Here is a 26,883-nt window from a genome sequence, read left to right on the forward strand (position 1 = left end):
CAATTTTCAACTTGATGCCATGTCTACTCAAAGGAGATAAATGAAGTTATGAAGAAGGCCACGTTCACAGTCAGCGTCTGCTACCTCTGCACATCTAGCGAGAAGAAAGAAGTTAACTACAACCAATAACAGGACTTTAAGAAACAGTGAGGGATGGGCTGTGTCTACTCTGCCTGCGGGATGGGTGATTACACCTGGCTGGGGCTCAGACTGTCAATACCAAGCATACCCTTGATCTAAAAGTGGTTCTGGAAATAAACACTCTGTGAAGAAAACTGAGCTACTCGATCAGACTGGAAATTTATAGGTAATTTCTCCCTCTCTTTTATGAAGATACCTCCTAAGAGCTTCAACGTACTGGGGCACTGGCTGGCTCAGTCAGTACAGCATGCAATTCTTGGTCTCAGGGTTGTAAGTTCAAGCCCCATGTTGAGTGTAGAAATTACTTACAAAAAAAAAAAAAAAAGAGCTTCAAAGTACTATTTATGTGTGAGTGGAATGAACCCCCAAGAAGACCAAAAGGCAACACATGTGTCAAGGGAATGAATGAGAGGACAGAGAAAGAAATTCCCGAAATCTGCCAGCCATGTGCATCGAGGACATGGACGTGTGTCTGGGAACACGGTGTTGGCAGACAGGACTACAACTCCCCCACACCGTCCCCCAACACGTGCAGTCAACTTCAGTGGCCCTGGAGCCTCCTGCTACCCCTTAGTCTAGCTCGGACCTAGCTGTGGGTGCCCTCTACCTCTCACTCCCAGAGGCACTGCCGAGAAGTTCTTGGGAGGGACGGCAGCCTGGCTCTGCAGGAACTGCCTGGCTTGGGTGTGTGAGAAGAACACAGTTCTCACCCGGCTGTCCCCAGAGGGAGCAACCACCGTTCCTTCAGCACTGCGCAGGAGGACAGTTGAGAATGGCCAGATTTTAGGGAGGAGGGGACAACACTCGAGGCCTGCCCGGGTTCAAAACAATCTCAGGTTTACAGTGTCATCCTGACAGCTTTCCATTCAGGCGTCAATAACCTAAGTTGCCTCTGAAGCGATAACCTCATCAAGGTGCCGTTTCTTTACAGTGGCTACTTCCTGGAGGAACCAAAAATCCCAGCAGTGCTCATAGCTCAACAAAGTCACACACCTGCCTCTTCCTGTGCAGCAGGTAAACTGCTCCCAATGCCAGCATCTGTCTTACAAATTTCCCCCGGGTTTTCCTGTATACACCAGTTTCGAACATTGATGTCACTGCTCAGCTCAGGCCTTTCAAATGCATTGCACACAAGTTTTAATTCACTCTGTTCAGAAGGCCTAGAAGAACCACAAACAAACAAACAAAAAAATCACATCCACATGTTATCATCCAACCATCCTTGCTTTCCATGAGACTTACCAGAGGTGAAAATGAACCTGGGACAACCCAAGACCTCTGCTCTTCGTGTTTTGGGGGAGAAGACACTGAGTAAGGGAGTGGTATCAAAAAGACAAAAGATTTTTGCTGTTTTAGAACTACAATCAATCTTCAGGTCATGATCTCATGGTCTGTGAGTTCGAGCCCCGCGTCGGGCTCTGTGCTGACAGCTCAGAGCCTGGAGCCTGTTTCAGATTCTGTGTCTCCCTCTCTCTGACCCTCCCCCATTCATGCTCTGTCTCTCTCTGTCTCAAAAATAAATAAACGTTAAAAAAAAATTAAAAAAAAAAAAAAAGAACTACAATCAATCTGGAGCTCATTTAATCTACTCTATACTTCACAATGAGAGGAATAAAACTCCACAAAGTTAAATAAGTGATGGAGTCCCTCCGTCACCTCATAAGTGGCAGGTCCAGGTCCAGAAGCCAGGATTCTTGGCTTTAGTGACAGGTATGATTCTTAATAGATGAACCTGCTGCCTGGTGTCTGGGGGAAGGTACTGAGCGTTCATTTATATCTCTTCTCATCCATTCATTTAGCAAACATTTATTGAGTGACTACCATGTGCCATGTATTGTTAGGAAAGTTGTGCTTACAAAGCATAAAGTTCTTTCCCCAGGGAGCTCACAGTCCAATGATAACATCTCTCTACTAGACCGTGAACTGGGGGAAAGAACTGTAATGGTTTTGTAAACGGCAAAATAGAAATGGGCAGAGGACGCCACAGGAGTCCACAGATGGCTATTCACACCGTCTAACTGCAGTACCTCACGTCAGGTTTGTAGGATGGCAGTTAAGAAGACAAAATATGTGAGCTACAGCACATGATTTCATTGGTTTCTGACCGCTCAAAGTAAAGACTATAACAGAAGAAGCAAGAGCCAAGGAAACAGACAATCCAACAAGCACCCACTTCTCTTTATGTAAGTTTACCCATTTATTTTGAGAGTAATCAAAATAGGTGAGGGCCCCCCAGCTACTTCTTAAGTATCATATTCTCAAAACATTCTGATTAGTTACAAGCTACTGGAAAGTTCTATTTTAAAATTTTGTTTCTTGGGGTGCCTGGGTGGCTCAGTCGGTTAAGTGTCCGACTTCGGCTCAGGTCATGATCTCATGGTCCGTGAGGTCGAGCCCGCGTTGGGCTCTGTGCTGACAGCTCAGAGCTTGGAGCCTGTTTCAGATTCTGTGTCTCCCTCTCTCTCTCTGCCCCTCCCCTCTTCATGCTCTGCCTCTCTCTGTCTCAAAAATAAATAAACGTTGAAAAAAAAATTTTAAATTTTGTTTCTTTAGCATGTCAGAAATATCCTTGTAGAAATATATCATAATGCTTAATTGGTGAAATTCCACTCGAATTTTGTATCTTCCTGTATTTTCACATCAGGAAAATATAATACTTTAGAGTGACCTAAGTCAATCAACTTTTTATGAAAATACATGTAAAAAGAATAAAAGGTGGGGGGCGCCAGGGTGGCTCAGTTGGTTAAGAATCCAACTTTTGATTTGGCTCAGGTCATGATCTCATGGTGCATAAGATGGAGCCCCTTGTCGGGCTCTGAGCTGACAGCACAGAGCTTGCTTGGGATTCATTTTCTCTCTCTCTCTCCCTGCCCCTACCCCGCCTCAAGATAAGTAAATAAAACATTAAAAAAACCCAAAAGATATAACTTTCCTTTCCACAAGATACCACACTGCAGCTTTTAAATAATTTAGCCTAAATAAAATGGTAATTGCTAATCAACAATTAGTATTTAGTATTAACAACGAACTAGCAGTGAGTCTATGCTTTTTTCCTATTTGCACTTTGCTGTTTGCTCTGAGTGAGCCAGGGACATTGGAGCTGCCTGACCTTTCCCCAGCAGAGTGTAAATGAGAAGGCTTGGGGGGTGGGGGGGGGGGTGCTGCAATGCTGAATCACAGGCTCTGGACAGCAACCACCTAAGCGACCCAGAGACAGACACTGCAAGCAGCACCATATGTGCCCCCCACCCTCCCATGCCAGGGTCCTTGCCTCAGTGTGGGCTGTGCTGCCAGAGTCCCCTTCCAACAACAAGCGGAACGGCAGCATGGTGGAGCCCCTTCCCCAGGAAGATTTGGAGCCACTAGAGAACAATCTGGCAGAAACACATTTAAACACCTAGCTGTGCTCATTAAGAAAGAAATTCCCAGATGCCTGAACTCAGAAGAAGAAAAAGCCAGAGTGGTGAGGATGTACTCAGGAGGAAAAAGGCTTTAAAGCCCAGGGGGTAGGTTTCAATTCCTCTCAAAGACAGTTATATACAAGAGTCAGGGAGCTGGAACTATTCCTAAATAAAACTGGGGTCCTGGGAAGGGGGTATTGTCAGTGCAAGGGACACCTGAAAGGCTCCATCCATGGACTTAGGGAGGAAAAGGCAGGAGAAAGTGTCTCTACTAGAGGCTCTGGGCTTGTGCATATGTTGGGTGTTTAGATGTCTAAACCAAGAAATCAAAATTCAGAAACTATACCACCAGGTAGATTTGAAGTCAGAATGTACATACATACTGGTGACCCCTTGAAAAAACAAACCAACCAACCTCAAGCTGAGAAATTCACATAATATCAGATTTAGAAAGATATTTCTGAAAAGCCAGAATGTGGGATTCCCACAAACACTATCCAGCGCCTTCATTTTACTGATAAGAAAATGAAAGCTCAGGGATATTAGGTGAGCTACAGAAGCAAGGTTTCCAAAGAAGAATATCACACTGCTTGGGTTCCAATTCAGACCCTGCCCCTTACCAATTCTGGGGCTGTAGGCCAAACACAAAATGTCTGGGCACCTCACTTACTGACGCTGTAAGAGAACCCAGCTTCTGCAGGACTGAGCCTCAGGTTCCCTGAGTCATGACTGTTATCTTGTTAAGGGGCAGGGGAATGCAGGACCCCTCGCGGGTGAGAGCAATGCGGGGGTAGGAGGCCTGAGAGCTCCCAGCTGTCTTCTCTGTCACCTGGCCCACAAACACTCCTGCAACTGCATTGCACAGGCAGAATGAAGTGCCGGGCACAGAGGATGCCACACTTTAAAACCTCCCAGAGCTTTGAGCATTTTATAAAGTAAAAACATGAAAACTATGTTCACTTTAAGGTACTATTTTAGGAAAAGAAATGAAAACACATCCAGGATATGTATTAATTTTAATAACATTTATCTCAAAATACAAACATTGAGATCTATTCTCTGTATCCAATACAACAAAAATAAGATTAAAAGATAATAGCTAAGAATAAAATTATAGATTAAAAAACAGATGAAAATTTTAAAGAGATCGTAAAAATTACACACCTCAAGACCTGAGCAGTACCTCTTTTCTTGTTTTTTCTACACGTTCGATTTTTATTCCAACTCAAGTTTTGTAAATTGCCTTCTTTCTTTTCCTGAAGCTTCTTCCTCCTATAAGGATCTTCTTGCTAAAGAGAAAAAAGAAACCTTAACTAAAGGTTTAAACTGAAGACCAACTTCATATGAATTCAGAATGTTCCAACATGGGTGAAAACAGAGACATACATTTCTCAATCTCTAGTTTGTTTTCATTTCCCTTCCTTCTCTACCTTCCTCAATCTCTGCAAAAAGAAAAAACAATCATTGCCTATAAAATTCCAAACAGGCTAAAAAGGAAAAACATCTGTTAGCAATTTAGGGTCAGCTCGCTGTTAATCGGCAGCAATAAATTCTCCAGCATTCACCTGTTAATTTGGTATGTGCAATTCGCATGAGTTACTACTGAAGAAAAGTCACGTAAAAACTCAACTTAGGAGTAATTTGTGTATTTATGTTTTTATTTGTTTACAGAAAAACTTTAGGAGGACAGCCAAATCTCCACTGAGTATGCCAAACTAGTTTAAGCTTTTGTAAATAAGGCAAGAATATGCTTGATGTTTTAAATGTGGTTCTGAAAAACTTAATTTAGCATGAAATTCGTATTTTTATATATCTACACATTATGTACGTATGTGTATATACGCATATATACATACGTGTGTGTGTGTGTGTATACATATATATATTTTTTTTAATTTGGGCCTTTTCCTCTTTTAAATGTTAGGCATAGTCCGTTAAGCCAAGAGAAGGGGGATTCCCCTGCCCCTTAACATTTTGAAGTAGCTCCTGCCTTAGAAGTCCTCTAATACTCTATTTCTCTTCCTTCTACCACTCTGCCTCTTTGAAGGTTTTTTTTTTAATGTTTATTTATTTGAGAGAGAGAGAGAGAAAGAGAGAGAGAGAGAGCACAGAAGCAGAGGAGGGGCAGAGAGAGAGAGGGAGACACAGAATCCAAAGCAGGCTCCAGGCTCCCAGTTGTCGGCACAGAGCCCAGAGCAGGACTTGAACTCACGAACCATGAGATCATGACCTGAGCCGAAGTTGGATGCTCAACTGACTGAGCCACCCATGTGCCCCAAACTCTGCCTCTTTACAGCAGAGGCACTGTCAGCAGGTGGGAGAAGGTACAGAGCTCACTAGGGCTTGAAAAATGCATTGTTCCTGGACATCACAGAGGCAAATCCCCCAGCTCAGAGTCCTCTTCCTACTGACCCTTAGGATTCACCTTTCATACAGAATAAAGACTGCCTCATTTTACCTTCTTTTTTGAGAAGTTTGGTCCAGAAATCAGAGTAGGAATCCATGGCATTCTAGCATACACCTGACTAATACACATGACTTGGAAGAGGAAAAGCAGAAGGTTTCAAATGCCTACATGTTACATATCTGGGGTATCAAAAGCCTCATGTACCTATTACAGCAAGAGGCTTACTACAATAAATACTAGAAATAAAATGAAACTGCAACTGTACATGTGGTAGGATTATGGGCTTTGGGGGTTCTTCTTAATACTCCTTTAGTTTCTCTCCCAATAAGTATGTATTAACTTTTTCCTGAATCTGAAGGTATCTGAAAAACATGACACGTTAAACACACAAAGCCCTATCTTATAGGATTTTATGCTAACTGCTTAAGTTAGACGCTAAACACATTAATAACATATGATCAGACATTATCCAAAGTTAAACAGTAAATACGTGCCATATTTATTCACATACTATTCCCTGTATATTTCTAACTTTGGGGAGGAAAGTTTTCCTCTCCCCTCCCCTCTCCACTTAAGGGCCAAGAAAGACTTTTCAACACAGCAAGTACTTGAGCCTTTCTGTCCCTCCAGAGTCACATACAAAGAAAGGATCTGTCTCTAAGTGGGGTCAGAGAAAGAGTGAGCTGGTCAGTAGTCACTCTGACACTTGGCTGCCTTTCTGCACTCAATCTGGTTAGATTTGTCATCCTGTGCAAACAAGAGGGACTACAGAGACATGAGACTGGGTGGTCAGAGGCATCGTTACGGTCTCTGAATATAGGCAAGAGTGATTAACGAGAGTGCGGGGCACGCTGGACTCTGGTGAGTGGAATGACAGAGAAGCAGAGTGCGTGAGCAAACAGACAGGAACAGAAACAGGGTGTGGACAAGAGAGGGAAAAGACTGAGGACATACTGAGGAATGAAAAACTAATGAATGGACTTGCTGTGTGTGTGTGTGTGTGTGTGTGTGTGTGTGTGTGTGTGTGTGTGTGGCGGGGGCTGGGGGGCGGGGGAGAGGGAGGGAGGAACAATGGGAAGTGAAGAGGAAGGGCTCCAGTCAGGCTTGGAGAACAGGCCAGCACTGGCAGTAGCAGATGGCGGGGGGCGGGGGGGGGGGGGGGGGGGGGAGGGGCCAGGAGAGAAAACCAGAGACCCAGAGCAACAGACTTGTGGAGAAATGAGAGGCAGACTAAAGGCACAATCTGGCTCTTTGCTTTCTAGTAGAGGGTGTCACACATAGAGGGAGGCAGGACCAACCAGGGAACGAGTCCGTGCAGAGTTGCAAGTAAGACCACAACTGTGAGGCCAAACAGCCCAATTTGAATCTCACTCCATGCCTGCAACTGTGATCTTGAGCAAGTTACTTAGCTTCTCTCTGCCTCAGTTTCCTGAATCTTCCTCAAAAGGCTGTTGTAAGGGTTACATTACCTGATACATAGTAAGAATTCTATAGAAGACCCGGCTATTATCACATTATTGAATTATTTGAACTAGTGAAGTTCTCTGATAGCCCTGGTAGAAGGGACAATTTCATTGATTACAGGGTGGGGAAATAAAAAGATTTCCTAAACTTTAATAAAAGCAAACGAAAAAAATCAAAGAAAACCACAGATTTCACAATACATTCTTCAAGCTGCTGTATATAAGTAACAGCAAATAAAAGAGGGAAAGGGCCGATTAAGAAAGAAATCGGATACACTATTTGATAGGCAGAGTCAATACCGTGCTGTATGTTCTTAAAGAAAATAAGAAAAACACATGCAACAGAAAAACGGGCAAAGGACATGAAATAGAAATTTGCAAAAGAAATATAAAAGGCTAAAAACCATGAGGACTTCACCCAAAATACTTAATAATGAAGTATGTTTTTAGGAAAGGCAAATTATAGACCAACTTGGATCTCATCTTTCCATTTTGGTTTTAAAAACCACGAGTGTATTTACACTGCATGTTTCTGCCTGCAAACACCAGAAGAGGGCTGGGGGGGGGGGGGGGCAGAGTGCCGTTAACACAGTCTGCCTCTGAGCAGTACAAGTGGAACTGGATGAGACATTCACTTCTAATTTATTTTAAAAAATGAAAAAGATTTCAGCGGTAGGATTTTGGATGGATGAGTTTTTACTTGTTTTTCGGAATAGGAAAGTGCTGATTTTTCCCTGGTGAGAGATGCAAAGTGAAAGAAAACACAGTCGTTTCCCTATCTCGCTGATCAAGATTTTGCATGACACATGGGGCTGCTGGGGGCAGAGGAAGCCAGCGTTTCCTACACCATCCATGTGAATGTGAATCCACCTTTCTGGAACGCAATCTGGGGCACACATGAGGATACTCTCTAATCCTACTTCTAGAAATCTCTAACAAGGACACAGCAGGTATACAGGGAAGACTTAAGAACAACGTAGCTCATCATAGCGCTATTTACGAAAATAACAAGCTGTAAATTAATGTCCAGTCACAGGGGAATGGTTTAGGATTAGGGGCATAGTTAAATGACGGAATGTTATGTAACCACTGAAAGTTCCCTTTGTTTTGAACGTGAGAAAATTCAGAATTATTAGCATGATTAGCAAACCTACATCTACATAATGATGATGCTGAGGTTTTTAAAAAGTTGTATAAAAAAGAAATAGAATATAGAAAAATGTACAAAGTGGTTCATTTTGGATAGACTTTTCTCCCCTTCTTTATGCTTTTGTAACAATCATAAATTCCTTTTCTAAGGGGAAAAAAATCTGCTTGAAAAAATAAACAGCAGGGCTACGGTTAAAATTTAGTTTGTAGCTCTTAAATCTGGGCTTCAACCTTCTTTGCCAATAAATCTACAGGAATGTTCCCCATGTACTATAGACAGATTTATACAATTTTCTAAGCTGCAAAGTTAGGCCCTAAGAATGTATAAGAAAAACAAACATTGAGTGCTGCCCTTGGGAATGTGTTTATTGAGAACGACTTCTCCAAATGAACAATGAAATGGAAAGCACACACTTGCAAGGTTTTAAAGAGATGCTCTGCAAAACAGGGAGTGAGCCATGGAGACAGCAAAACAAATGAGGGACTATGGTCCCTCAGATCCTCCAGCTGGTGGCATCCTTCCTGTTGAGGGGATTGCCATCATCTTTAGGTGCAGATGTCTCTTACACAGGCTCCCAGGCCAGAAAAGGAAGGAGGAGCTTACATGACCCCTGGGACTGTGCACGAGCGAAGTCTGAGCTCCAGGGATAACGAGAAAAAAGAAGAGGCCCAAGCACAGAGGCCTGGGTCTGTCATGGGGGCCAGAGGCTGAGTCTGAAGTGGGGGAATGGCACCCACCTGTGACAGATGGATGCCAGCAGCACCACCACTGAAGCACAGTTCGTCGGGGCCACCTCCTCCTTGTGGCCCTCAGATGGAGGGACCTGGCTTGAGTCCCAGCTCTCAGGCTGTGCAGCCACTGAGTGATCATATCTCAGTGTTGGTTTCGATCTCACTACAGGGCAACATGGAAGTCTCCAAAGCCCTTATCAGGAGGATGTTAAGGTTCAACCCTTACCTTCTCCCATTCCCTCCTACCTCAAATTCAATGACTTTATTTCTGCTCCTGAAAGCACAGCCCGTCTTAGTCTTCTGGCCTCGCTTCCAGTACATCTGCTATACCTGCACCCTCAAGCCGTCCACAGCTACACCACCACCCAAGGTTCACACTCAGGCCCCTGCTCTTCCCTCTGTACATACACATCTCGGAGAACTCAGTGTCCTCTTTCAGTTCTAACCTCCACAGGCACAGCTCCCATTCTAGCCCTGGATCCGTATCTCCGGCTGTCACTAATGAACACGGTCATTTCCTTTCTACTTACCCCTTGTCAGTGCTTAGTAAGTGCGCTACTCTAAGCACTTACCACATGAACTCATCTATGCCTCACAATGCTAGGAGGTAGGCAGGCTATTATCATCCTCATTTGTCAGATACGGAAACTGCGATGTTAAGTAACTTGCCCAATGTTATAGAGCAAGTTAAGTGACCACCTGGATTCAAACCCAACAAGTCTGGCTGCAAAGTCCATGCTCTTAATTTGCAACATTGCTTTGATAAATATAAAAATGAACTCATAAGTCAGAATTCCCTATCTTCTAGTTAGCCAGACTTAAAACCCTGGAGTTACTTTTGCAAGTGATTGTATAAGAGAAGACAGCTCCTCTCCTCTGTGCAATTAGGTGCAGGGAAGTCCTATTAGTTTTTCTTCTAAATTCTTACCTTCTCTTCCTACCCTTCACCCTTGCTCCTGCCCAAACACAGCCTTACATCACACCTCCCAGCAGAGTAACAGCCTCCTTATGAGAAGACAGCTGGTGCCCATCTCTGCTCTCTATAACCCAGCCTCCAAAACATTCAGACTGACCCTCCAAAAATGCATTATCCACACATTCATTGAAGCATTTACTAAACAACTACACTTTATAATCTTTGTAACAGCCATTCTGCCCGTCTTTGTGAAACTGAACTGAAAAATACTCAATTATGACCTTCAAGAAACTCATAGCTTATAGGCTATTTTCCACCACCCATCCACATGCCAGTTCAGAAACCTTCCATAGCACTCCATCATTTGCAGCAAGGTCCCCCCCAAACTGGCCACCCTTCAGCCAAATCCTCTGGCCAAACCCTTCAGCCAAAAGAACTTTGTTTGGACAGATGTGCTTTGAAAAATCTGACTCTGAAATTTATTAGCAAGCAACCCACTACTGTCCAATTCTCTATAGACATCATCACTTTGATTGCTGTGCTCACCCAGTTCACTATTTGTGCTTCTGGCTGAGGTCTAGGGGATAAAGTCTAAATTTTCAATTGGTATGCAAAGGCCTTTCCCATCTGGAAGGTCTCCCACTCTTCCCTCCCATTACTTCCCACTCCTGATTGAGCTTCTTCTCAAAGATGATCTCCTACAGCTCCCAGTTATGCTGTGGGGTTCAGGGGTGCCGCTGCCCACCTTCCCTTCTTTGCCTGTCCACGTTTCTATCTGAAATCCCTTCCACCATGGACTGATTGGGGCACTTGACTACTTAGAAATATCTTGTCCTTCTTTAAATGCTGCAAACTCCCAGTTTGGAATGTCTAGGATATCTTTATTTTGTATCATTTTCATGTTATTTAAATGAAAAACCCATGTTGGTTATGAAGTTTAAGCAAAAATAGAAGAATATAGAGAAGGAAAAAAGAATCACCCCAAATCCCACCACCCAGAAATAACCAGAGTCTGCCACTGATTATTTGGCAAACCTTATTTTTTACTATCTCTCTATGAACCTACATACACAATAGGATGGCAAGACAAGTGACAGGAATAATTCATAATATTGGAACGATGTATTATTTTTAAATAAAAATTTAAAGCTCAGTTTTATTTGAATTTAACAAAAGTAACTGAAGTAGAACCCAGGGAACTGCCAATGTTCAAATAATCATTTCTTCTTTACTAATTGTTTAATGTTAAGAAAGATAGTGAAGGGCATTTTCATTAAGTTTTCACCCTATTAAGTGCTATGTTCAGTTTTATACAGTATGGACTCTCTACCAAGAAAAATAACATTAAAACTCACTATCACCTACCATTCAATACCATCTCTCATTTTTGCAGATGGTTACCTTTTCGTTTTAAAATATGCAATCTGTTCTGTAATTATAATTGCTAACTGTTTAGTTTTAATTGCGGGTGGAAAATGGACAGAAATCCCACAACAGACCTTTAACACAGCTTCAGTAGTCCTGGGTCCTTATTTTCACTTCTAGCTTAGTTAGTTAAATTTCATTAACTTCATTTTTTAAGAAAGACTCATGATGAACTCACCTGTGTGTAAGGATGCTGCTGTCTTCGCACTTAAGTGTCAACTTGGCTGGAGTATTATTGCTCACATTCTCATTCTCTCCAAGATATGGCTCCCTGTGCCCTGGCATGAGATTTTTCTACCAAGTGAGGCAAGCCTGAGCTGGTGTTTCTCCATCTTCCTCACCTCCTTGCACTGTTCTTTAGGCTTTAAGTTCAATAACTATAGCCAGGCTGTGCCTGTGTCCATTGCTATGTGTCAGTTTTTCCTGGTGTACCCCGTGTGCCCTTTTATTCTATGAATTCCATTCTTCCCTTGTATCAAGAAAATTTTCTTCGATTTCATCTCTGAATAAATATGTTTCAGATCTATTTCCTGGGCCATTTACTTAAACACTCATTATTCTTCTGTTGGACTGGTTTTGTCTTTCTTTGCCCCATATCTATCACCATCTTTTCTCTAACTGCTTCCAGCTCTTCAATTTTTTCCCTCACACTCGCTCTGATTATCTTAAAGCCTTTCTCGGGGTCAAATAATTCAAGTTTTGGCTACTGTCTGTGTAACGTCATTTGGGTCTTCATTTCTTAGCTTTATAATATCTCTTTTAACCTCATCCTGGTGTATTGATTTGCCTTTATAAAAGCTCTCATTTTATGGAGTTCATTTTCTATAGTGAGAAGTATGAAGAGTTTTCTTCAGGTCTCTGGATATGTTTTCTTCTACATTAGGATCTTTACCTGTCTTCTGTGTTCTACTCCTTTCATTCACTTTTACTGTGTGTGTGTTGGGGGGGGCGGTATACAGTGTATATCTGCATAGTTAGAATGCTATGTTTTTCCCACTGGGCTTTTACTAATACACAGATAGCTCTGTTCTGAAATAAAGTAGGTAAATTCTCCTAAATACCTTTTCTACCTTTCTCCTTCACCTGTTTGCTTTTGCCTATGAGATATGGGGCTGGGTTCTGCTCTCTAGATGCTCTTTGGTAGGCTACACTAGAGAGAAGGGAGAGGGTTTGCCAGGACAGTGTGCAACTATGTTCTCTTTTCTGGGAACCTGTTGCACAAGCGCCCACTTGCTTGAGCTAGATAGGCATCCCTTTCCTGTGGATTTTGGCCTATGCTTCCAACTCAGCAAGAGCAGACCCTAAAATGGATGTTGGGTAACAACTGGAGAAAAGGGACTGGTTCTACTCCACCGTCTTTACCAGGAGTTAACCCATCTGCTTAAGAACAGCTTCCCCAGAGAATAAAAGATAAAAGCTATCTGATGTTACTAGACATTATCTTAGCGTCTCCTATGGAATTAGAAGACAAATAAAACTTTCCAAACACCTCAAACTCACCACTTACAAGTACAGATTCAAATGCATAACTAGCCCCCTCACTGAAAAGTATGAAATATACGTGGACAGTCACTAGACAGATATTTGCTCTCTAAGCCCTAAAAATGGGTTTTGTCCTAATAGGCAAGAGAAAAAGGAATACAGACCTCGACTGAAGGTATGTCCTGTTTCTCAAAACATATGTCTTCTTTAGATGCTTTGTGGATCTTCTTTTCTGAGGAAGACTTTGTGTCAACCTTTTTCAAAGTTTCACAGCTGTCTACTTCATTCTTGACAGGCACTTGCTGGTTATTCCCTTGAATACATAAAAATGATTTAATCTTTAGCTAATTATTTCCATTCACATTCCCATAGTTAAATCTCTTTCCCACACCAATCTAATTTAATGAGATTTAGACTTAAAGATTGTTCCTGACATTCACGATGCTCTAGAAATGTGTTGACCAGTAAAACCATGCTTACGTTATGAGTTCTACAAAAAGTCTTTAAAAGAGATTGAGGGAAAAGCCTGAGGCAGTACACCATTATTTATAGCAGCATTATACCTAACAGCCAATAGGTAGAAACAACCCAAGTGTCCCTGGACAGATGGACAGACAAACAAAATGTGCTATACCTACAGTGGAATAGCATTCAGCCTTAAGAGGAATGAATCATTGCCCAACACCGTGGGCAATATTATACTTAACACTATTGAGGTGTATACTCAAAAATGATGGAGATGGAAAAGCAAAGGAAGGAAATTCTGACACATGCCACAACATGGATGAACTCTGAAGACCTCAGGCTAAATGAAATAAGCCAGTTCCCCGAAGAGAAATACTATATGATTCTCCTTGTCTGAGGGACCTAGAGTCGTCAAATTCATAGAGATGGGCTGGCGGGAGAGGGTAGAGGTACTCACTGCTTAATGGGTATAGAGTTTCTTTTCATGACAGTGAAAAGGTTCTGGAAACGGATGGTGGTGATGGTTGTACAACAATGTGAATGTACTTAATGCCATGGAGCTTTACAATTAAAATGGTAAATCTTATGTTATGCCTATTTTACCCCAATTTTTTTGAAGTTGGTGAGGGGAGAGAGGGGTAAAGGCCTTGGCTTCCAGTCATGACCCAGTCCCTAATTAGTTTTCAAAGCAAATCTCTTAAGTTGCCTGAGTTTCTTCAGTTTCCTTAGTTATAAAATGAAAATACCACTTTCTCCACCTGCCCCGACTGCTACAAAGATGAAATCAGAAGACCTATAAATGGAAAGGATCCCCCACCAAAACTACATGACCCGTTTCAGGGCAGGTCCTCCTCCCAGTCGGGGTGCACCTGCCCCCAGCAACCAGGGCCTGTACCCTGTAAATGAGCAGATGAATCACAGGGCAAAAAAGCTGGTGCTGGTAGAAACCTCATGTGAAAACATGATTTTCCTACTTTTCTTTCAAGTGATTTCATGCCTAAGTGTATTTCTTCTTCCATCCCTTACTTCAAAATAAAGTCAAAGCAACGTCAACCCCACAAAAACTGGCCTCAGTGTTCTAATATGAAACAAAGCATTTCAATACCTTCTCTTTTTTTCTTGAACTGAGACTTCCCTTACCATACCTTTGCAATCTGAGAAAATTTAGATGGCCCGGCAGCTATTTCACAAGGAAGCAGGCTGCAGGCTTGGTGATGCAAGCCTGACCTCACCTCAGCAGGGGCTCCAGTCCGGCCCTGCTTTGGGACCTGGTGCAGGAAAAGTCTGTGCCCGGAAAATGAAATGAGCAGTTCAATCCCTCCTGATTTTGAAATTCTGAAACTGAACTCACTCAAAGCAAGATATATACATCTTACAAATAACACTTACAAGGGAAGCATGCTTTTATTTTGTTAACGGAAAATGGTAAGTATCACAGAACTATAAAAACGCTGGGAAGCATTAATTGCTCTAAGACACAAATTGGGTGTTCAGACAACTACAGAGGAAAATATCCACCATGATGAAGTGGTAAAGGAAAGAGCCAAGAACAAAGGAGGCAGGATCCAAAACAGAAAAAGAAATCATAAATAAGGACATCCCTTCGGATTCTGGAAACCATACATATAAAACAGAACACATACATTCTCCCAAAAAATGTGCCGCTAACTTTCCTAGAGTCTTAATTCGTGAGAAAATGGATTTCCTTACGTGTTCTTCCGGCCAAGAACAGCACTAAAAGTATTAGTCGTCAAACTTTCTCAGGAAGGATCCAAAGTTAATATCCAACACTGAACTATCCCCAAAAGTGCTAAAGCACTTAGTAACACCTTCTGTGGGGCTGGGAATCGGGACAAACAGTAAAAGCAATACTTTTTTTTTTTAATTTTTTTTTTAACGTTTTATTTATTTTTGAGACAGAGAGAGACAGAGCATGAACGGGGGAGGGTCAGAGAGAGGGAGACACAGAATCTGAAACAGGCTCCAGGCTCTGAGCTGTCAAGCACAGAGCCTGATGCGGGGCTCGAACTCCCGGACCGCGAGATCACAACCTGAGCCAGAGTCGGACACTTAACCGACTGAGCCACCCAGGCGCCTCCCCCCACTTTTTTAAAAATTTTTTTTAGTAAAAGCAATTCTAATAACAAGTTCTTCATTGAGTCTTTGAGAAACTCTAGCATGACAATATCTCAGAATTTAGAAATTCGTTTACTAAATGGAGCCATCCAAGTCATCTTATTAGGCACAATTACTTACTTACAGTGTTATACAACTTTCTTATACCCATCTCACAGAGTCAGTGTTTGAGCCATAAAGATAAAAAACAAATAAAACAGGGAACAAGTGAACTCAACTAGAATCCTGCTTAAACTTTTATGGTATCAAATCTAATCAAATGTTATATTTTGAGTAAAAGCTAATCTTCAAGATATTAGTATCTATAAGTAAAATGAGACTATTTGAATTTTTCAAATATTCGTATTTCAGAAATTTGGAGTGTCTATTCAGTGACATCTTCCATGTATTGTTAATTCCAAGGCTTAGGGTATTATTCAATTTAAAATTTTATTATCCTTTACATTGTTATAAGCAGAAAGCAATAAAAGGGTGCCTGGGTGGCTCACTTGGTTAAGCATCCAACTTCAGCTCAGGTCATGATCTCATAGTCTGTGGGTTCGAGCCCCGCATCGGGCTCTGTGCTGACAGCTCAGAGCCTGGAGCTGCTTCAGATTCTGTGTCTCCCCCTCTCTCTGCCCCTCCCCTGCTTGCGCGCGCTCTCTCTCTCTCTCTCTCTCTCTCTCGCGCGCGCGCGCACTTTCTCTCAGAAATAAACATTAAAAAAAAGAAAGCAATAAAATAATTGGCTGACTATTCCTCTTTCATAGTGCTGAGGCCAGCTGTGTGTCTTTAGCCTTAATTCCAGAGATCATTATTTTTTAATTGTACGGTCAAATACCGATCTAGAATTGTGATCACACAATTTAAAAATAATACACATTTGAAAAGAGACATATTTCAAAGATCATTTACGTTACACACAGAGCTCTACTCTTGTCAGACGCTCAAAAGACTCTGGAATACATAACAAATGTTTGAAAAATTGAGCTGTGGTTTGACAGGTGGATGCCAAGAAAACTGTGTGTGAAAACAGAGCTCTGAAGCATCTGTCAACAGACTTCCTTTCTATGGGGAATTTTAATTTATGACTTACTACAAGGCCTCTCAGAAGAAGGCCACAGAAAGAACAGGAAGGGGATGAGACACATTTCTTTTATTCAGAAAATAAATTCTGTGTTTTTCAACAACAAAACTGAGCATGTAGTGCCAGAGCCATTAATATTCACCTTGGAATATTTTTTTCTCACACAATATGTCACCCTCAGGAAAAATTAAAAAGCCTCAGAATAGGAGAAGGCAAACTTCCTCACATGCCTCAAGGAGGTCTGTCAGGTTAATAAAAACACTTCAGACACTCTTAGGAGACAGACCGCCTGCCCCCTTCCCCTTTTTCCAAAAGCAATCTTATCACTGAATTTGCCTCTCTGGAACATTTGTGTACTTTAGGAGAAGGAGCTAGGATGTGGCAAACACACTAGCTGCTATTCCCTGAGCAAACAGAAATTCCCCATTCTAGTGGGCCACACAGGAAACGAGGTGGAGGGACCTGGGATTCCCAACCAGCCGGCGGGCTAAGTTCAACTATTAACACAGAAGCTGTTTTCTTCAGATTCTAGAATGATTTTGTGATGGAAACATGTTTTTCACAAAGTAAAACACTTTTCAAAGCAAAAAAAGAACCAACACTCAAAGTTGGAAGTGAAAATTTGGAGAGTTCTCATATACAAATGGTTTTCTCATCCTTGAGCATTCTTCACACGTTATGGACTCCCTGCCAATTATATGCCTGTTCACCATCTGCCAGCTTATTACAATGCTTTCCTTTAAAATCTGATAAAAGCACCCCAAGCCCTTGATATTACTAAAAAAAAACTCCAAATCCTATCTTCAAACTACAAATATCTTCCTCTAGAATTCTCGGTCCTTTCTTATTTTTAAAATTGTCAATCCTTTAAAATGTCTAAATTGTAAATGGATGGCAGGCAACCTATTTTTTTTAACCTCTTTGATATTTTCCTAGAATAGTGCTGTGAACAGAAAACAGAACAAAACACATGTCAATGAATGGCTTTCCCTGCGAGGAATCTCCTGCTGACATACTAATTCCGGAGAGAAATCCAGCACTGTGAATTAGCACCTCTAAGTTTGCTGGTCAGAACATGGTGGAAAGCCAAAGTTCTTTCATCAGTCCTTACTTGATCTGATCAACAATCACCCTGATACCACTTAACATACTACTGATCTAACCAAAGAGCAGTTTTTAAAGACTTCTTATTGCGAGATACTTGTTTCCATTTAAAACACAGATTAGCAATCTGCACAGGAGGGAAAGATTCTGGGCAGGAATGACATCTATGATGATACAAGCAAGTCCTTTGTTTCTGGACCTCCAATACGAAGTTCACTCACACTTGCTGAAGTATTACTATATGGCCATCTATGCTCCACTATGGGCATTAAACATCAAGTATTGGACAGGAGGGACCTGAAGCACAAATGTGAATCCTCTGACCCACTCTAGCGCTGCACTTTGGGCCCACGTCTCCACATTTTAACCCACTTCAAAGTACTGCAGTGCAGCAAAAGGTCCTTCCCATCTATCTATCCACAAGGCCATGGCCACTGCACTCTGCAGGCACATTTATGCAGATGACTAGTGGACGCAATGGGCCACAGAAGCACCTCAAACAACTATGGTTTTAGGCTTACGTAAAGTCAGCCTATGTTAGATCCTGTGCTCAGGCCTAAATAATACCAAACAAGGAAAACCCTGGTAGGATTCACCCCTAATCTCACTCTTTCACAAATGTTTTGCAGCCTGAGCCCCATGGAAATGGAACAATAGGCAGCCCCCTGCCCTACCACAAAACATCCTCAGACCAAGTATGTTATGCTATCATTTGAGGATCTGGTTGAATGCTTCATCCGGAGTGCGTGCTCACATGCCGGGTGGACAGAACACAGGGGACAGCGTCAACCCTGCAGACATGATTCCACCTCAAATACATGCACGGATACCAGGGAAACGGTACAAACTGGTTGGAACAAGACGCACCAGGAATACATGTGCAGTTGCCTGACCTTGCTCCACTCGCTCGGAGGACTCCAGCTTTGAAGTTAGAGACGTCCTTTTATGGAACACATAAAATTCACTTCGGGTTTTTAACTACATGCATAAAACTCATCAGAAACTGACCAATCCATAATATTTCTCTACCCCCTCTACAGTAACAGGGAGTGAAACACATTAGATGTCTTAATAAGATCAAAGGTGACTGATTTTTCCAGATTAAAAAGTGTCAATCTGACTTTTACTAGGTACAGAAACGTGCATATTAAGATGATCAGAACGGCTAAGAAAAATAAGCACGGGCTCTTATGCCAAAAGCCAAAGGGGTCAGTTAAAGTTTCACGACAATGTTACACATAGGTAGTTTTCTGAGTCCAGTCCTGCCTACGCTTTCACTAACTGCCTTTGCTATAAAAGAACATCTGTCTTTTTTAACCAAGGGACACGATTAGACAAGAATCAGGGCCAGGGAACATGAGACGGTAGCAGCTGTTAAATATAAAAAGTTGGTAAGTTTTCAGTCAGAAACATTTTATGAGCAGATTAATTTTCACAAATAGTCTGAAAATCCAAGATATAAAATAATTAGAAAATGGTGTCCATATCCTCCCAATAAAATACGACATTCCCAACCCTCTAAACACATGTACTAAAAGTACACTTCTTAGCCACGACATTCTAAAAATGTGGTGCCTCCTCCTAAGCTTTTCATTTTGCAAACCATACTTCAACATTTACACCTTTGCTTTAACTCTGTGCAAGAACTAAAAATTCAGCATCCATGATTAAACCTAAAGTCACAGGTGAGAACAAATTCTGTTAAAAAAACAGACCGAAGACAAACTGGAGAGAAAAGTCATCGAGGAGGATGAAAAGATTACCATTATTCTTCCCGGAAATCTCTGGCAAGTCTGACTGGTACTGAGGTGCACTTCTTGACAAGTGATTTTCAGGTAGTTTCTTAGAGGTCTTCAGAGAACAGAGCTCTCTCTCCTTGAGCTCACCTATGTTTTCTGAAGTTTTAATATCCGTTTCCTTAGGAAACATACATGTCTGTATTTCCTCCTTCATATGACATTCTGAAGAAGGATGATTGACCATAACTGTGTTTTTCAGTGTGTTTTCTTCTTTATTCAGTAAGTTTTTGGGAAGGGTTAAATTCTTTTGCAGGTTGACATTTATGCCACTTGCGTATTTGAGGTTTATCCAGTTCTCACCCATAACATCAGTGCACACATCCTCTCTAGGGGCAGACAGGGGGCTGCCCAGGGCTGGAGTCTGTCTCTCCTCAGCAGCAGTGTTGGCACTGCTGGCAACAGGTGGGCTAGGTCTGTGTTTGCTGTAATAGACTGAGCACTTGTGCTTCTTCTGAGAATGACCGTAGGTACCGGGGCTCCTCCTTGCCGCGTTCTGGATCCTGCTTTGTGGAGTGTTTACTGGAAGACAGCTCTTCCCTCTGCCTTTATCAGAGGGGCCATAGGTGTCAAGAAAGTTCTTACAATTGCTCCTGAATAGAGGAAGAAAAACATTTAACATCAAGCCAAGTGGAATCAAACCCTACCCCTCTGTTTCTAAAGCCGTGAGAAAGAAGTGGCCATCGGTACTGTGTGTACTGGGGAGTTCTATCTTTCCTTCTTCCAAAGCCCCCTGGGTTTTACAAACTAAGTCCTTATATGAAGTCTATCTTATTGTAAAAGGACTGTTACAGCCTCAATGACTTAAAGAAAATTTTACGAATCTAAACCTGGACTCAGAGTAATATTTATATCACCTTAAAATAAAATTAGAACGAAGTAATATCAAAGGTGAGAGCCCCTTCCCCCCCAACACACACACACACACACACACACACACACACACACAGAAATTCTTACTTGTGAGAATGGGAGCTAATTACATCCATCGAACTATTGTTTTGCTGCGAAGATGAGCTAGCATTTTGCCTCTGTCTTGTTTTCATGAATTCCATAAGAATGTACTGTGCTTGTTGGAAGGCTATTAAAATCACACCCAACAGGGACAAACTGAGGAAGAAAGCAATGGGGTTCATTACTGCATGGTTCTGACTGGCATTAAAAAGACCAGCTCTCTTACAGAAGAGCAGTGGATGGTTGATGCAAAATGTCTAAAGATGTGGTATTGGGATTCCCTAAGATGTATGACATCATACTTTCTGATATTACCTTAAAGATTAAAAAAAAAAAAACCAAGTTTCTAAAAATGTGCATACTTGTAAGTTTGACATTCCAATTCCATTTTTATTTTTTATTTATTTATTTTTTTTATTAAATTTTTTTTTCAAGGTTTATTTATTTTTTGGGACAGAGAGAGACAGAGCATGAACGGGGGAGGGGCAGAGAGAGAGGGAGACACAGAATCGGAAACAGGCTCCAGGCTCTGAGCCATCAGCCCAGAGCCCGACGCGGGGCTCGAACTCACGGACCGCGAGATCGTGACCTGGCTGAAGTCGGACGCTTAACCGACTGCGCCACCCAGGCGCCCCTCCAATTCCATTTTTAAAAGCACTTGTGGGGCGCCTGGGTGGCTCAGTCACTTGAGCGTCCGACTTCGGCTCAGGTCATGATCTTGCAGCTCGTGAGTTCGAGCCCTGCGTCGGGCTCTGTGCTGACAGCTCAGAGCCTAGAGCCTGTTTCAGATTCTGTGTCTCCCTCTCTCTCTCTGCCCCAACCCACTCGCATTTTGTCTCTGTCTCTCTCAAAAATAAATACACATTAAAAAAAAAAATTTAAAAGCACTTTCATGATAAAATCTAAAAGGGTGGTTCTAGTCTTCCAATCTCAAATTGCCACTGCACTGGGCCAATAGGAGTCAAAGTCGTATCTTCCCTTGTGACGGCCAGTGAAAACATATGGAGCACAATGGTCTATGATACTTCTAGGTCCCATGAATCTCTTACAATTCATTTACTATTATCTTAAAGTTTATCAGTTACTACTTTGTCTACTTCATGTGTATCAGGGTTCGCAAAGAAATACAAATTTCACTCAATTCAGATGCTTTGAATATGCTATTTGACTATTCATAAGCTCTTACACCCAGGCAATAGACAGTTTCTTGCAGCTCGCCCAAAGGCGGGAGCATACCTGACAAAGAAGACTGTGAGCCTCCAAAACGACTCCTCCCAGCTGGGTCCTGGAACCACGTCGGCACACAGAGGCAACAGGTGATGAGGGAGGGTCACATTGAGAGTGAAGTGAAATTCTAGGTCTGCTGCAGTCACAAGAGTCAGCTCACGAATGACCCAGGAAGAGGTAAAGTCGGGAGTAAACCTGGTAACAAAAGATTCATCTTTATGAACTTTGATTCTTTTAATTCCAGGCACAAAACAAAGTAATCACAATAGCAGCCAAATTTCTTACTTACCATAAGTATTTATATAAAAACAACTTAACATGTCTTACCAATGGAAAAAGGTCCCTCCACCCCCACATTATTAAATGCGCCACAAAACTTAAATGAGGTTAAAACTCAATGCTTACACAATGCTGATATCTCGGGATGTGTTTGGGGCCAGGGAAAATTGATGACAATCTAGCACTTCGAATCCATAACCTTGGCAATTATACCCATTAATTTTCAGAGATGTCACAGTTATAGGAAGTGGTCCAATATTCTCAACTTTAAAGTTCTTTGTAATAGATAAAATTTGCTTGCTGTCTTTCAGTTCTAGTGAGGACAGAAAGTAATATTTAGTGTATACGAACTGCAAAATTTACTTAGCATAATTTATTGAATCAAAAAACCATGACGTGTATTATTAAAATGTGAAAAAAAATTCAATATAAGCTCAAAGTATGACTTCTATCTAATTTCTAGAACAGTTACAGATTTTCTTATACTACCAGGATACAATAAAAACATTTAACTAATCAAGATTTTTAAGTTAAATGACCTTCCTAGGTACCAACAGTAATCAAAATCTCTTCTTTGTTCTTTTACTTAGTAAAGGTTAAGGTTAGGGATGCCTGGGTGGCTCACTCAGTTACGTGTCCAACTCCTGATTTTGGCTCAGGTCATGATCTCACAGGTTCATGAGATTAAGCCCCACGTCAGGCTCTGTGCTGACAGTGTGGAGCCCACTTGGGATTCTCTCTCTCCCTCTTTCTCTCTCTCTCTCTCTCTCTCTCTGCCCCTCCCCTGCACATGCTCACGCACTCTCTCTCTCTCAAAATAAACTTAAATGTTGTTTTTTTTAAAAAGGTTAAGGTTAAAAGTTTATTCTTTTCAGAAGCCAAATAGTTTGGATATCCCTAGGCACTATGCACACTTTGCTCCCAGTATCTTCACACTGAACAGGGACCAGTTAAGAGCAAGTGTGTGTGCTTCTAGAAACATGACTCAAACACCCACTACATTCAGAGGAAGTAAGTCACCAAGTCCCTGCAAAAAAAATGAGAGCACATTTTATATAGGGAGTTTAAAAAAGAAAGAATTACCACAATTTTAAATTACTCTCATAAATTTACAACCCACAATCTTTTCCATAAAGGGACCAATATCTTATCTGGTTCTATAGTTTTTATAATACTCCTTAATTCTATCTTTCAAGGTCAACTCTAAATTACTGAATGAATGAAAGAAAAAATGAATTGTGATGAATGCTGAATGCAAATGGTTAATAAATCGCTTCAAACTCAATGCTCATTTAGCATAGTTTTATTAAAAAATTCTAATGAGACATTAAATAGTGCTACAAAATTATCCAATAGTTTTCACTAATCAGATTTCTCCACAGGAAGCACAGTGTTACTAAAATGCTTTCAGTGTGTTCCAGAAATTCAAAATTATATAGGAAACAAGACAGAATTTATGAAAAACATTTTACATCTATTGTTTGATTTTTGTTTTAGTTCCTGAGAAAGTTCTTGAACCTAATATAAATAATTTAGAAGTATTTAACTTAAATACATGCACAGTTTGGAAATATCTAATGGAACATTTATGTAAATTTCTAAATCTTCTATGTCTAATACAGTAGCCACTAGACATATGTGGCTACTTTAAATTAAATTAAAATTAAGTAAATTTAAAAAGTGATTTTTGGGGTGCGTGGGTGGCTTAGTTGGCTAAGCGTCCGACTTTGGCTCAGGTCATGATCTCGCGGTCTGTGAGTTCAAGCCCCGCGTTGGGCTCTGTGCTGACAGTTGAGCCTGGAGACTGGCTTCGGATTCTGTGTCTCCCTCTCTCTCTGCCCCTCCCCCACTCATGTTCTGTCTGTCTCTCAAGAATAAACATTTAAAAAAATTTAAAAACTTATTTTCTCAGTCACACTACCTATATTTTTAAGTGCTCAGTAAGCACATGAGGCTAGTGTCTGCTGTACTGGATGACACAGACACTGAGCATTTCCATTACTGCATAGAGTTCTACTGCTTAGAAATCTTTAGTCTTGTCTCCATTCAGCATTTTGGGGTGATCTTTTTTTTTTAACGTTTATTCATTTTTGAGAGACAGAGAGAGACAGAGCATGAGTGGGGAAGGGGCAGAGAGAGAGGGAGACACAGAATCCGAAGCAGGCTCCAGGCTCCGAGCCGTCAGCACAGAGCCCAACGCGGAGCTCAAACCCACGAACTGCGAGATCATGACCTGAGTCAAAGTCGGACGCTCAACCGACCGAGCCACCCAGGCGCCCCATGGTGTGATCTTTTTATGATGATGTAGCCTCTTACTATTTATCTTAAGTATTTGACACTATACTGATAATTCAGCAATTACACTTTTTATATATGTATTAAGTAAGATGGGTTAAATATCTAAGGCTATTTTTATAAAGTAAAGGCCTATATATACTAAACGTTTGCCTGATTCAATTATTTGCATCAATGCAATGAATTTACTATAAATTTATAAAGAATCTTCCTATAGAATCCTTTTGCTCTTGGCTTTAGCACCAAGCCTGCCCCATCTGAGTGCCACACACACGAACTCACGTCGCCGGCAATCCATCAGCGTGGACTCAGGCACCTTGAACCTGAGAGAACCTCCCGAACCAGGAAGCCTTCCGCCCACTTTCAGTAACTCTCTCGCTCCAAACCCTTCCACGCCAATCATGTCGATAACAGTCAAGTTATTCCTATTGGGGCAGCACATACAAATACAAAGGCATTACAACACAGTCACAAGATACAGTGCACTTGGACTTAAACATTCCTAGTTAGCAAGAACAGCTGTAAGGTTTTCAAAGAGAAAATCAATTTAAATAGTGTGGCATCTCCTGGAATTTAGAGGCTATTGACGGGCAATGGAAGCTGCCAATGGGCTCAGAAGAGCCCAGGCAAGCTGACTACAGCAAGAACGAGTGAATGCCCAGAATGTTCCTGATCACCCGCCTGCCTCAGCCCGAGAATGTGAAGCCATGTTTTTCTAATAATCAGCCACCTGGGTGGTGATGAGACCTGCAAGAGCAAAAAAAAAACAAAAACAAAAACAAAAACTGAAAAGATAAAGTTGGGGTCTCAGAGAAATATTAACAAATTTAGCCTAACTGATACAAACTACTTGCAGGGTGAATTACGGAGTTTCATAGTAATTGTGACTATTAGAGATTCTGCCTTAGGGATAATTCTAGAAATAAAATCCTACTGTTTCTTTTGAACCAAAGATTTATAATGTCACCCCACAAAATAACATAGATCTACTCAAATCCTTAGTAGTCAAACAAAAATTCAGACTAGCTTCTGCCTTTTCATTAACTGAAGTCATGACTCCCAGGACAAAAAAAGTTAAATGGAGTAGATGTTTAAAAGGTGTAGACTGGAGTGAAAGCCAGTCATCATTAATGTAAATACTATAGAAGCTGAGAAAACATTCCTAATTAGGCAAAATACAACAAGAGCTTTACACCTTTATCTGAAGGATTAAGAATCTTTAACCATTTAAAAGCCTTTAAGTTAGGTTGGATGACTGATATTATTTACAGAAAAATACTATGTATCAATATAGAAATATCAAAAGTAAATTAACTACTACAAATAATTTAGACTTTCTTTTCGAGGTGGGATAGCTGAACCTGGGATGAGGTAAATGTTATCTCTGCACTTCCCAGGACCTTAGTTCTTCAACGGAGAAGGAGTTTTAAATGAAAGACGCTGTCAACAGGGCAGCAGGAGTCTTAGTTAAAATGCTTAATAGAACAAACAAGTACATTTTCTTTTTCAGAGCATTCACTTGCAGAAGAACAAACTCGTGTAATATATTAAAGGAAGTCCAGAATAAGAAAGTCTTCGCTAGCTGATCTGATACTAGAAAAACTCTACAAAGTAACTAAGAGGCCATTTATTGAAAATTAGTGTTAGACTTCTCACCAATGCAGAGAGCTTCAACATAGATCTGTATTTACTGTAAATTTTTGAAAGAAAACTCTCAATAAAGACTAACTAAAGATGAAAAAAATTTAATAGTGAGAAACATTTAGCTGCTTAAATTTAGCAACATCTGTCACTTAAAAGGAGGGAAAAAAAGGCAATGGGTTCAACAGTACTTAGTCCATTGTCCTTTGGGGCTACAGAGAGTTCCAGAAGCAAGACAGGTATGAGAGTGATATAAATCCCAACACTGCGAGTGAAAACATACACAGCAGTGTTTCAATTATTTTTCTGAGCTGGGAACATGTGTTCCTAGCACATACGTGTGTGTGTGTCTGCATTTGTACATGTGTCCTGCCCTCAATGACACCAACAGATGAGACGCTGAGCAAAATATACTGCGGCTCTTAGAGAGAAGGGCACACAGCCCCTACTTTACAAGGTGGGAAACTGAGGCACAGAGTAAGTGTGAAGCCTCACATAGCCTCTCCTCTCCCTCCCGTGCAACACAGCCCCATCCCTGAAGGCCTGACCATGAGGTGAATGTCAGCTCTTAGCTAAAGAGATTACATATTCTTGAGGCACCTGGGTGGCTCAGTCAGTTAAGCGCCCGACTTCAGCTCAGGTCACGATCTCACAGTTCGTGAGTTCGAGCCCCATGTCGGGCTCTGTGGTGATGGAGCCTGCTTCAGATTTTATATTTCCCTCTCAGAAATAAACAAATACTTATAAATAAAAAATAAAGAGATTATGTATTCTTGAGAGAAAGAGACTTGGACAGACGAGTCA

The 26,883-nt window shown here is 41.3% G+C and overlaps 1 protein-coding gene across 2 annotated transcripts in view; it reads right to left on the bottom strand.

Annotated features, from left to right (window-relative positions):
• TMEM131L (transmembrane 131 like) overlaps window positions 1-26,883 on the bottom strand; it is a 170,627-nt gene that overhangs the window by 18,680 nt on the left and 125,064 nt on the right. For both annotated transcript variants that reach the window (XM_030312888.1, XM_030312887.1), the window contains exons 21-28: window positions 24,721-24,863; window positions 22,270-22,456; window positions 21,874-22,059; window positions 20,644-20,793; window positions 19,651-20,276; window positions 13,281-13,429; window positions 4,707-4,831; window positions 1,135-1,301 (exon numbers count right to left, since the gene is read on the bottom strand). In XM_030312888.1, coding sequence (XP_030168748.1) covers window positions 1,135-1,301; window positions 4,707-4,831; window positions 13,281-13,429; window positions 19,651-20,276; window positions 20,644-20,793; window positions 21,874-22,059; window positions 22,270-22,456; window positions 24,721-24,863 — 1,733 coding nt within the window. The remainder of the gene's footprint in view (window positions 1-1,134; window positions 1,302-4,706; window positions 4,832-13,280; window positions 13,430-19,650; window positions 20,277-20,643; window positions 20,794-21,873; window positions 22,060-22,269; window positions 22,457-24,720; window positions 24,864-26,883) is intronic.

Source organism: Lynx canadensis, chromosome B1 (assembly GCF_007474595.2).
Source record: "Lynx canadensis isolate LIC74 chromosome B1, mLynCan4.pri.v2, whole genome shotgun sequence".
Taxonomy (NCBI): domain Eukaryota; kingdom Metazoa; phylum Chordata; class Mammalia; order Carnivora; family Felidae; genus Lynx; species Lynx canadensis.